The following is a 12,474-nucleotide window of genomic DNA, read 5'->3' as shown; positions in this document are numbered from 1 at the left end:
GACAAACAGAGGCACAAACGCAACCACATGTGCAACCAGACACTAACGTGGACACACGCACCCCCGCACACACAGTATTATTCCCTCCACTGCTCCTCTGCTTCCAGTGTAATGGCTGTGCAGCAGGAGTCGGCCAGGGGGCCTGTGGTGTAGCTGTCCTCAGTAAACGCAGCAGGCAACAGGAGTGGCCAAGAACAATATTATCACAGCAACCAAAGAACTTGTGAAGGAGCTAAAGGGAGACGTTCCAGAGGGAGAAACACCTCCTGCTCACAATGGGGTCATTCATGCTTCCCTCGGGAGAGAGGGAGTTCAGGGTTCCAGCCACGTAATCCAGGCACCCCTCAGTCCTGAAACCATGGAGGAAAACCTCTAAGCCAGGCTTGGACACTTTCACTGGAGCCCAGTCCCAACTCGCTATAGATAATCAATCATATCCAACTGTGCTATACCGGGTACGGTTAAGGCTAAATGTAGCGTGACAATCAAACAGCAAATGCTGACATGTTGGTTCACTCAGAGAGAGGAAATGTCAGGGCAGAGTTTTGGGGTCAGTAATCACTGTGACATACACAACAGGACATCACAAGGGAGTTTTATTCCATCTTACCTTCACAGTCAGCTGTGTTGGCGTTGAACTTGAAACCAGCTTCACACAAGCACAAGAAAGAGCCATCAGTGTTCAGACACTGGCCCCGAATACACACATTGTCCTTACTGCATTCATCCACGTCTACAGCAGAGAGAAGGGAAAAAGAAAGGCAGACAAATTAAGGGTGATAATTGGAGAAAGGGTGGTGTCGAGATTTGTTACAAATTGATTATCACTAAATATCCCCGTATATAATCTGTCTTCATTAAATCCACAGGGAACACCACTCCTTTTCATAAGTATCACAAAAAGAATGTGTAATCAAGCACTTGTCTGGACACAAGATACATTGGCCATTTGAAGCACTTATCGGTGTACTGGCAAACAGAAAACAAGGGAGAAAAAAAAACTTAACCTCAGTTTTTCAGGCTGAGAACATTTCCCTTCGTAAAAATTAATAATGAATGCTACATGCTTGATTAGCTGTAGATCGGTGGGTAATTGCAGCATTACAACATAGCTTGTAAGGTACATGGACCTGGGGTAAGAGGTGGGGGAGAGGCAGGAAATCGCTGGGAAAATTAATCAGAGCCTGTCTTCCTTTTCCAACCTTTGATAATCAGATGAATCTTTCAGAGACGACAAGGTAAACATCCATTTGCAAAGATAGGGTAGAAAGAAAAAACAATACTCCAGACTGTAAGTAAACACATAAATATGCAGTGACTGGATATCTTTGGAGTTATTTCAAGGACTTCAAAGCCTGTACTGAACAGGCACAGCAAGTCTATGGCACAACCTGATGATTTGGATTAAAATTAGATGTGTTTCAGTCTGCTGTCAGTCTTTTATTACATATGCTCTGTTTTTGCCGAGACACCAGCCTGGTCAAGGCCAAGCATCATTTTGGCCTCACCTGACAAAACCCATCTTTCATTCCCATAAACTCACATACCCTCATCTTCCCCCTGCAGGCTCATGTCAGAGGGGTCTGGCTTTCATTGTGTCAGCACTGTACACACAATGGCAGACTGCGAGAAAATATACGACAACTGCTGATTTATAGGATAATTAGAGCCCAGTGTTTGTTGTGGCAGGCAGCCAAAGTACCTGATGCAGGCTGGGCAGTTTGCTCAGAGACTGTGGACGATGTCTAAGGCGCTACAAGGCCAAAGCCTCAGTGGAAGAATGTCCCTGTGCAAAAAGTGACCCAAGTCTTCTCACCCAATACAGGACCACGCCAGCGTCTTACAAGGGTCTGGACCCAGAGATCCAACCCTACCTGCATCATATCATGACAGGATATTTCACTGCCAGACATCCAGCTGTTTACTTAACTTCCCTTCTAACTCACAAGACCCACCAGAAATAACACTGATTCAATTCTGACATCCAAGCCAAAGTTATTTCATGTATTTTGACAGCAAATGCTCCAGAAGAACAGTCGTCCTCAGCTGATGATCAGGCTACATCTTTTTTCCACCCCATCGCAGTGACCAGAGGGTCACTGGGTGCGGCTGGAATAACATCAAACTGATGTCCGAGCTGAGAGCGAGTGAGCCGAGACAGTTGATGAAGCCATGGCCAATTACGCAGACAGGCTAGCCTGTGCACCCATGCCAGGGGTCCCAGGCCTGGCCTCAGCACCCAGGGCAATAAAGTGAGGACACTGTCTGTCAGTCTGCCTGCACTGAATGAAGAAATCTGCACCCGCCAACAAGGTTACTGTAAAATTACTTAAGCAGTATGCGCTAAAAACTATTATTACATTACTACCAGCGTTCTCCAATTTTGACTCTGCCTCACCCAATTACACAAAGCCCGTAAAATCATCTGAAAAATAATTTCCCATTGCTATTACTGCTCATGCTGTTTAGTGCATTACTGTACCTTGGCAGCCGGGCCTTCCATCGATGGTGGTATATCCATCAGGACAGATGCATGAGTAGGAGCCCTGTGTGTTCACACAGTCTCCTTCTCCACAGATCCCCACAATGGTTAAACACTCATTGATATCTGTCACACACAAACACAAACATACACACGCAGCTGTGTCAAGATGCCAACATGAGGTAGGCCACAAGAAACGGTTAACCACTAATGGTATATTTTATGTGTCAGATGATCCACAGTGCATATAGATATATACATATATATATATACCTCGGCAGGAAGTCCCATCCACCAGCTCCAGACCAGCAGGGCAGGAACAGCTGAAGGAACCGACAGTGTTGGTGCACTGACCTCCAAAACACAGACTGGTGTCCTCACATTCATTCACATCTGTATTGACACATACACAGACGTCATCGCTATGACACATTCACACCAGCTGTAAATCACAGGGTCTCACTTTAGATTTGTCATATGGATGAAGAGCTTCCAGACCACAGTGAACATGTCAGAAAAGTCATGCATCATCTACATCAGCAAGTAATGGCTTATTCTTACTATAGCACCCTGGGGCAGAAGACTGTGAAATGAATTGCGCAGCCGTCGTAAAATTTAGTGACCACAGTGAACCACCCACAGCACTGTACCTTCACATGAGAGCCCGCTGGGTGCCACTGTAAAGCCTGGGTCACAGGCCATGCAGGAGAAGGAGCCTTCTGTGTTGGTGCAAACACCCGTGGGGCACACACCTGGGGTCTGGCACTCATCGATGTCTGAGAGACAGAAGAAGAAGAAGAAGAAGAAAAGGTTAGCTATAGGTTATCATGTAAAGCAAAGGGACCTTTAAAGAGTCCACTTTTTTCTAATTCACTCTCTTATCTGTTAAAAAATTATTAATGGTTATGTGGGACTCAGCCCAAAATACAGTAAGTAAAGCCCTCTTTATTAGATCGCACTGACAGTGTTTTATTAAAAAGGGTGGAAAGATAAGTATGCAGGATGGTCACTGAATCCAAAACAGCAAGCTATTACAGGTGGCGTATAATTACTGTATCTACAAACAGTCACTGGCTCGCTGTTATGTGATCATTGGAAATTCCTCGAGCCGGTACAGATTGTATTTCTTACGGAGAAAATAGTGTGGGCCATTGTTAAGTGATTGAGACGGCTCCGTCTTGCCTTTGGGTGAACAGAGCGAGTTCAACAGGGCGAGCTCTCTGCAGTACATGGAAGGCAGGGGAGTGGTTGACTTCATTTCAAATTAAGCCCTTAATATTTTCCATGGCATCAGAGACATCCATTAAAATCCTATCAGAGGCCGACTTGGACTCTGCCTTGTTTTGTGAAACTTTTTCCCAGAGCAAAGACACATATCAGTGGGGGATCTTCCTCTCAGGCTAGATCCACACTTCCATTCAAAAACACACCGCAGTGTATATGACTAACTGAGGCCGTGTTTGAATCCATTTAAATAATCATTCCTTTTCTGCTTCCCATGAAGTCATGACAGATCCAACCTCCCTGGATTCGTCAAAGCAGCCGTTTCACTGCATTGATCTCATAAATCATGTCATGACAAATTACTGAGTACTATAAAGATTTTCTGTAATCATGTTCTAGGCCTTCTGCAGTCCTCCTGTTTGGTCCAGTGCTCTCCTGTAACTTTGGTCCAATGTTCACCATAGTGACAGCCTGAACTGTCATGAGCAGGTAGGTAAATACAGATGTAGTCTTACCCTCACAGCTGTAACCGTCCTCGCTTAGTTGCAGGCCAACTCCACAGCTCCTGCAGGTGTAAGATCCTGGGGTGTTCAAGCACAGCTGGCCCGGGCATACGTTAGCCACCAAGCACTCATCCACATCTGGACACAAATACACAGACACATCATAGCACAGATTATCATCTCTGGCTTCAAATAAATAAAGCCCGCCAGTTGTAATCAGTTAGATTGGTCATCACTGGAACTAGGAATTACAAATGTCGACACCTCTATCTTTTTAGCTGAGCTATCTGCAGGACATTTGCCTGACATCATCTTGTTCTATTTGAGGGCTGGTGTCTCATTGTGTTGAGCAAGGATTAAACGAGCGGTGCCAGAGGCGGAGGGATCCAGGATCCAGCTATGATGTGATGTCTAGAAGGAGTATTTTGGGATTTTGAGCACAGATGAAGGGGCTTTTGGTCGAAGCTGTCACACCTGATGCTGTTTACATACAACCTGAACCAGCTGGGAAACGTGTTCGACAGAGCTGGCACATTCCACCCTAACCACGACTTTGTTGAGTATTAAAAGCATGGTCTGACATGTTTGAATAGGAGAGGAAGCTACACACACCTGCGCTCAAGTATACAAACATAACAAAGCACATTCCTGCACAAACACAGCCAAAAGCCTCACCATCGCACTGCTGTCCATCCTCAGAGACTCTGAAACCGGGCTGACAGACGATACATGTGAAGGAACCCTCTGTGTTTGTACATGTTCCCTGGGGGCATGTAGTGGGCAGCGCACACTCATCAATATCTGGCGTGAAACAACACACACTGTTAGACATTCTCTGCAGGACTGGGATGTCTCTACAGACAACAAAACAGATCTAAATTCATCTAAATTCATCATCAGTGTTAGGTCTTTGAGCCTGAATTTAAGATACATGTGGGCTTATGCAGAGGTCCATTTAAATGAGTGGGTGTTGAATAAACAAACCTTCACAGAGCTCCCCGTCATATGACACTGTGTATCCTGTAGGGCAGTTCTCACAGGTGTACGAGCCCTCCGAGTTTAGACAGATCCCATTGGCACAGGTAGACAGGGACTGGCACTCGTCAATATCTGAGTGAGACATGCACACACCAGCACAGATGTGTTTGAGTATCACTATAGGTCTGAATAAATATATAAACATGTGGGGGAATTCAGTTGCACAGCAATGGAGTATTAATGGCAAGCTGACAAACTACCCAGATGTGTTGAGTAACTCCTTAAATAGTCTTTAAATAGTAACAAAACTAGTGATTTATAATGAAACAGCTGGAGGCTGGGTTTACCTTCACACCTCTGCCGGTCTTGAGACACTCTGTAGCCAGCCTTACACCTGGTGCAGGTGTAGGATCCCTCCGTGTTGGCACACACCCCACCCAAACACAAGTCACCCTGGGCACACTCATTCACATCTGAAAACAAAAACCACCACAAACAGGAAGACAAATCATTACCATCTAACAGTGGCTGTCAAAAACTGCATCTTAGCATAAATCATTATACAGCAGATTTCATACCTTCACATCTCAGTCCATCAACAGATGGTCCAAACCCAGGCCTGCAATCCTGGCAAGTGTAGGAACCTGCTGTGTTGATGCAAATTCCCGCAGGGCACGGATTACCAGTTGCGCACTCATTGACATCTAACAAAAAGAAATAATTTGCAGACATTATGCTGCTGTCGAGAGAGCTCCACAAGCAGAGGAGTATGCAGTGATGAGTTACACCCATCAGCTCTAGATAATCCTTTGCAGACCTTCACAAGCTTTGCTGTCTGAGGTGACTTGGTAACCATGGTTACAGGTGCATTTGTGGGTGCCGTCCAGATTGACACAGCGGCCGTTAAGACAGACTCCTGGGAGCACACACTCGTCCACATCTGGTGGGAAGATACAGAGGGGAAAAAAGGGGGCCTCAGAAATAAAGACAACTGCTAACTCTTTGTAGCCTTTTTATAACTTCAGTGGTGCCGCAAGGCTTCTGTAGTAGCACTGTGGAGAACTATTCACAGGGCTGTTACTTTGATATGGGACGTTAATAATGTTCGACTGACCTCTTGAGAGACACTTACCTTGGCAAATGTTGTCTGGTGAGAGTTTGTAGCCTTGGAAACAGTTGCACCTATAGGAGCCCTCAGTGTTGACACACCTACCGCTTCCACACACCGTTTGGTTCAAGCACTCATTTACATCTGAGGACAGAAGGGATTGGACACATGGATGAGAACATGATTTTAGGTTTGATCCTGCCACAATTGCACTGTAACATTCAACAGTAACATATCTTTTAAGAAACAACGTCCCAGTTTACTCAGGATAAATAAGGGTCAGCAGATTTCACAGATTCACTGTTGAAATGTCTACATTTAATTTTCAAATGTAGTAAACGCCACAAATAAAGTTTAACTCAGAAACAGACACTCCTGACCCTGGAAAAAAATCTGTATGGCTAGTTGGTACCACTGGAAATAAGTTAGATGTTTTCTGTTTTTTTTTTTGTAATTTGAGAGCACTAGCCCTTCAATGCAAGATTAAATGTAAGATGGGAGGTTGATGATCCCTGTGGGAAAACTGAGCCTTTGCAACAGGAACGAGCATTAAGGTACAGAAAATAAAAATAAAGACCTGTATACAAACTAAGGGGCTGTATAAGCAGCAGTAAAGGGGAAACAATCACAGCATAATTAGTGTGCATAATGACTGCAAACAGCAGTCATTAAATTACATCAGTGCACAGACCCAAACCTCATTCATGAAGGCCTTTTACTATATGTGGCAGTAGCTGTCTTTTCCACTTCGTGAGTCAGAACAGTTGACCCAGGAATTATGTGGAAAACCTCATGCAGAAATAATGTTTTATAGTGGAATTTACTAAGTGTTAACAATGGCAAGTTTTTCAGGTTTCATGAAGGTCCGGGGAGAGAAAGCAGCTGAAGTCTGCTGATGTGAGTGTCAGAGACAGTGACATTAAAAGAGGAAGGGAAAAGGGGGAGAGGAAGGAAAAGTATTTGTCTTCAAAGGAGGTGGAGAGAGGACGTTACTGAGAGGTGATAGCGGTTCTGAAACAGAGAGCTCACACAGTGAAAACACAGCGAGAGAGTCACAGACGGGGTTTTGTTTGACTAGCCGTGGGCACTGCCAGACGTCTGTCAGTGTGGCCCAATGCTTTGTTTCTGCAATCATTCGGCATCTCTCAGGCCTCCGCGATAAGCCTTGACAAGGGAATGGAGCTGTTTTCTCTATCACACCAGCAATTAGGCTTATCCACGATTTGGCCAATTGGGCCCAAACTACTGAGCTACCGTCAATTGACTGAAGCAAATACTGGAAACCCAGCACTCACGTTGCCTCTTTTATGTGACTCCCACAGCGCCAGACGTATACTGTGGGGCTGTTAGTGCTGCCTGAGTGGATGTTCGGAGTAAAAATATTTACCTCTAGTGTTATCCCTCATTTACAGGGTTCCTCCAAGTTACTATTTATACACCACAGATTTACACAGAATGAAAGCGACTAGTGGACTGATAAACAGAAAGAAGCTGAAGTGGTGTTTTCTTTGGAGGCAAGGAAATCATGAGACTTTAAACAAGGGCATAAGTCATCAGACTCACTGAGAAATCGATTATAAAGAACTCCAAAGTACTAGTAAAGTTAATTTCCATAGTTTCCATCCTCATTCCGTCTTTGAGCTTTTCACATTTCTGGAATCCTCACTCCAGGAGCTTAGGTTTCCAAACAAATTAGAGGGGTGCAAGGTCTTACAGAGGGGATGTGGTAAGTAACACCAGTCAGGCTGTTATGTAACAGGGACACTTTCAGGCTGGGAGCTGCTCGCGTGTTAGCTTAAAAGCAACACACACCAAATGTAGTTTGTCAGCTATTTGTGTATTCAAATCTAATAATCAGCAGTAAAAGTTTTACATTGGACCACGACAACACCGTGGGTGAGTGAGAGAATTTGTTTGCATGTCGAGACCCCTCCGCAGTGGGGAATTGACCGTCTGACCTTCCCATACATCTCCTGCGACTGCTCAGTCCTCTCACCTAGCTCAACAGTGGTAATGAAGCCTTGCTGGCCTCCACCGGGCCCGAGAGTACAGTGGCCAGAGCTCTCCAACAATAATATGCTGTTTGTTCAAGGCTGTGGCCAAGAGAAAATATTTGGACTCTCCTAAATTGAAGTATTATAAACAATCTTTTTTCGGGGGCCAGTGATATCGAAAGATCAGCAATAACACAGTGAATGTGTTTAAACAATATTGGGGATATGCAGAGGCTGCTGGGTGGAGGAGCTGATATATCATATGTGGAAACACTGAATGGAGAGAGAAGGTGGAGGGTTTTTGCGAGGCCTACAGTCACTGTGGTTTTGGGCTGTCAAGCGGACCCAGTATTGGTCCACACTGGACACTGAACATCCAATATAAAGCCTTTTGAAGCATAAAATGAAATGTATTTCATATAATCTTTGTGCAGTGTCCCTTTGAACAAAAAGCTCCACTCAACTCAGTGAAACTATTTCAGCTTGTGCCATTAGGTGAACTGCACTGCATCACAGGCTGTCAACAGGTCTTTAACGGCACGGCTCCATGCCACGTCGCCTTGGTTATTTTTGGTGATGCCAACCGGGAGCAGTAGTTTCATCTACGTAAATGTTACCTAATACAGGAAGCTTTTACAGTGTAAGAGGGAAACCCAGCTTATTTCCATGCCGCGGTCGGAAAAACCCTTAGAAGTTTGGGTAGGGGTGGTGGTGGTGCCGCTGATGCTATGATGGAGTGTGGGGTTGCCTTACCCACACATCTTTCACTGACAGGCCTGAAGCCCGGGCCACAGGCCTGGCACTGGAAGGAGCCGAGAGTGTTGACGCAGACACCGCTGGGACAGGAGCTGGGATCTCTGCACTCGTCTACATCTGCTCAGGGGGAAGGTGGGACATGAAAATAATCATTTGAATTAGTTGTTATTAAAACAATGTGCACATGCATGGAAGAAAGAGGATGTAAGGTCGCAAATGCTAATATATACAAACACACATCTCTCTGTCACGAACTGAGCATAGCTTTCGTATATTTTCTTCCTGGCTTTGACTACAGGAAAATGCATGTGTTTTGTTACTGGGCTACACATTGACTCATGGCAGCAAACAAATAGGTCTGGCTAGGACTGTGCTGTTACGTGGACTTGACTGTGTGCGTAGGTGCATGTGTGTGCATGCATGTCACCTTCGCACAGGCCTCTCCAAGACTTGGCGTAGCCACTGTTGCATTCACAGGTGTAAGATCCTTCTGTGTTGACGCATTTGCCATTCTGGCACTTGCTGGGCATGCTGCACTCATTAATGTCTGCCAAATTGAATGAAAACCAAGGAGAATGGAAAAGAAAGTGACTATTGTGTTCCACAGCATTAATTAGGGCAGGATGCTTTTTAAACGAAGAGCGCTGACAGACAAGAACTTGCGATGCTCTAACAGAGAGTTAGAAATGCTAACAGCAGCCTGTGGTGGCTTTCATCCACAGGAAACATTATATCTCTTGCTGTCACTTGGGCTGTATCTCACCTTGACAGAACTTCCTGTTCTGGGTGATCACCTGGCTGTAGCCACTGTGGCACTGACACGTGTAGGAGCCATAGCTGTTTATGCAGCGGCCCTTGCCTTCACATGGGTCCTCGTCACACTCATTCACATCTGCGAAGGAAGACAGAGAGAGAAGGTAAAGACAGAGAAGGAGAATAGGAGAGGTTGACTGCAACATCAGATTGCATTTCCATTTCACCAGCAGAGACTGTACACTTTCCAAGCCCTGACTTTGGAGCTCCTCTACTATACAGGCATTCCTCAGTGATGGGCCTGAGCCCAGCCGGGTGGAGCAGAGGCTCCAGCCAAGGCCTTCACTGTGAGGTAAGGGATCACAGCACCGTGGCAGCTCTTTGGACAGCGTGTACGCTGTTGTCAGGCATCACGGAACAGGTCAACATAAACAAATGGATCCTTTTCATTTTGGCTCGCTTCATTTCTCAAGGCTTCTGTGCCGTGTAATGTTTGGTGTTGAAGACTTGCTTGCACTGAGATGATGATAGACAGAGCCGCTGGGACCGCTGGTGTCTGCATGCCCCTCCTTCTCTCTGAGTGTCCCACCGTTACCCCTGTCTCACTCCATCTCCCCCATTCGTTGCTTACCAATGCAGTTGGTCTGCAGCGCACTGAGCTTGAATCCCGGCTCACACTGGCAGGTGTACCCAGTCTGCACAGGAATACATCTCCCACGACCACATATGTTGGGGGTGGTGACACACTTGTCAGTGCCTGAAAGAAAAGCCACAAAGAGGTGCACAGTCATTGCTCAGAAATCAGACAAGAGTATTTTTGACCTGAGGTTACACAACATTACAGACACTGTAAAAAATAAAAGGGTGCATTCCAGTAACACATGTTGTTCTCCATGGGAACCCATCTTGCTGTTTTATAGGTGGGGTCTTGGATGAGAGGACAGGTTTTACAGCACTGTAGTGTTCTAACAGGTGGTATGGAGCGCTTACAAAGAGGTCGACGAAAAACAGGTCACGCACAGTAGAGCCTGACATTAGTGTTGTTCTTGTCTTTTTCCATCCAAATGGACTGTGGTAAAACAAAGACACTGAACTGGGCCCATGTGTATGACTAAAAAAAAAAAAACTAACTGCAGTATGTCTTTTTCTGTAGGTTTACTGTGAGTTCTCCTCACTTCCTTTACCTCCACATTGCTCTTCACCTCACTCTCTCTATCACCCAAGCACACTTTTACTCTCTCTTCCCTTCTTCCTGCATTTGTCAAAAGTCTGGCCTCTGTCCACTCAGGATAGCTTCCCCTTCCAAGATGCACACTCTTTCTTGGTTTCTCGCCCTCTCACCCTCTGTGCAGTGCAGCATCTTCAAGCCAAATTGGCTTTGAGAAAAGGGGTCAAATAAAAGGGTAATCCAAGTTCTCCCCAGCTTAACTTCGGGTCATCCTGCAAATATGCCTCATGAGATACGCCGCTGTCTGCCAGCAGTTGACAGAGAGCATAAAAAATGAAGAGTTCAGCTTCTTGCTGTTCTTGAGCATGGATGTCCTTCAGCGCCATACCCACCTGGTGATTTTAGATTTGCATCTAGAGTTTCAAAAAAAAAAAAGTCTCAGTGTTTAATTCATGTAGTCTAATGTGTGTTTTCTACCTGTGACTGAGTCTGTTTGGATCGTGTCCTTTGAATCTGGCCTCAGGGTGATGATGGAGGAGTCTGGAGAAGTCTCTGTGAAGGGGGATCAAGGGAGTGGGAGAGTGCAAATACAAAGAGCCACTAACGCTGTCTCACAGAGTAAATTATCATTCTTCACAATCATTATGATACACTGCTTGTTCTCCCACCCACTACCGCCTTAGTTTGTCACTCACTGGGCAGCTGTATAAAAATGATCTACTCTTTTCTCCAGGCTAAAAACAGCACAATGACCAAAATAAATCAAGCAGACTTATTGAATGTAGGCAACCTTCAGACTTTAATGTCAATGTTTTCACTGGCACGAGGGCAGAGCAGACAGGGACTGAGACTGCCACCGCTGTGCAGGAGAGAGCAATTTATAGAAAACACATCACATGTCTGTGCTTGACTGAAACTACTATTGGCCCAGGAGCTTAGAGATGCTAAATAAAACCACAAGAGGCATTAAATAGCACTTGTCAAGAGTGAACAAGTAGTGTTATATGATCTCTGTGAGTAAAGCCAAGAAAGAAATACCTGGATGTTTCAGTGGTGAGTCAGTCACAACAGCTGGCTAAAAAACAAGCAAATATTACTTGTCAAAAAAGAATTTTGGTTCCAGTTTTTATGGCCATATTCATACACTCTATCATCTTATGTCATTATATTTAGTGCTAATTATGTGTGTGTACCTACTAAAATGTGGTCTGAATAAGTTATATAATCACAACAAACCCTCCAGCTGAGATAGCTAGAGCATATTGTTCTAAGATAAACATTTCAAAAACATGAAGAGAGGGAGAACTTACCCGGCTCAGAATTTCCACATCTGCCACCAGACAGAAAGAAGAGGAAAAGTTTATCAGTAGCAAAAGCTTACATTCTGTTCGCATTAACAAATACCATTATGGACTACAAACAGCATACACAAAAACCTCGGGTTCTCTTTAAGCACTTGACTTGCAGCTTTGGAGGTCTTTAATTCTAATAAAACAAAGCTTACGGCA

The 12,474-nt window shown here is 45.0% G+C and overlaps 1 protein-coding gene across 1 annotated transcript in view; it reads right to left on the bottom strand.

Moving 5' to 3' along the window:
- The window catches only part of LOC121197346 (latent-transforming growth factor beta-binding protein 2-like), a 79,659-nt gene that overhangs the window by 14,814 nt on the left and 52,371 nt on the right, over window positions 1-12,474 (bottom strand). The window contains exons 13-30 of the mRNA XM_041060912.1: window positions 12,277-12,296; window positions 12,005-12,041; window positions 11,444-11,518; window positions 10,430-10,555; window positions 9,809-9,937; window positions 9,473-9,592; window positions 9,043-9,162; window positions 6,320-6,439; window positions 6,005-6,127; window positions 5,766-5,891; window positions 5,535-5,660; window positions 5,194-5,319; window positions 4,885-5,010; window positions 4,222-4,347; window positions 3,133-3,258; window positions 2,756-2,875; window positions 2,483-2,608; window positions 611-733 (exon numbers count right to left, since the gene is read on the bottom strand). Coding sequence (XP_040916846.1) covers window positions 611-733; window positions 2,483-2,608; window positions 2,756-2,875; window positions 3,133-3,258; window positions 4,222-4,347; window positions 4,885-5,010; window positions 5,194-5,319; window positions 5,535-5,660; window positions 5,766-5,891; window positions 6,005-6,127; window positions 6,320-6,439; window positions 9,043-9,162; window positions 9,473-9,592; window positions 9,809-9,937; window positions 10,430-10,555; window positions 11,444-11,518; window positions 12,005-12,041; window positions 12,277-12,296 — 1,995 coding nt within the window. The remainder of the gene's footprint in view (window positions 1-610; window positions 734-2,482; window positions 2,609-2,755; window positions 2,876-3,132; window positions 3,259-4,221; window positions 4,348-4,884; window positions 5,011-5,193; window positions 5,320-5,534; window positions 5,661-5,765; window positions 5,892-6,004; window positions 6,128-6,319; window positions 6,440-9,042; window positions 9,163-9,472; window positions 9,593-9,808; window positions 9,938-10,429; window positions 10,556-11,443; window positions 11,519-12,004; window positions 12,042-12,276; window positions 12,297-12,474) is intronic.

The sequence above is a fragment of the Toxotes jaculatrix genome, chromosome 17 (assembly GCF_017976425.1).
Source record: "Toxotes jaculatrix isolate fToxJac2 chromosome 17, fToxJac2.pri, whole genome shotgun sequence".
NCBI classification, from domain to species: domain Eukaryota; kingdom Metazoa; phylum Chordata; class Actinopteri; family Toxotidae; genus Toxotes; species Toxotes jaculatrix.
Note: the sequence above shows the minus strand (reverse complement) of the source record. Positions and strands in the feature narration are given on the sequence as shown.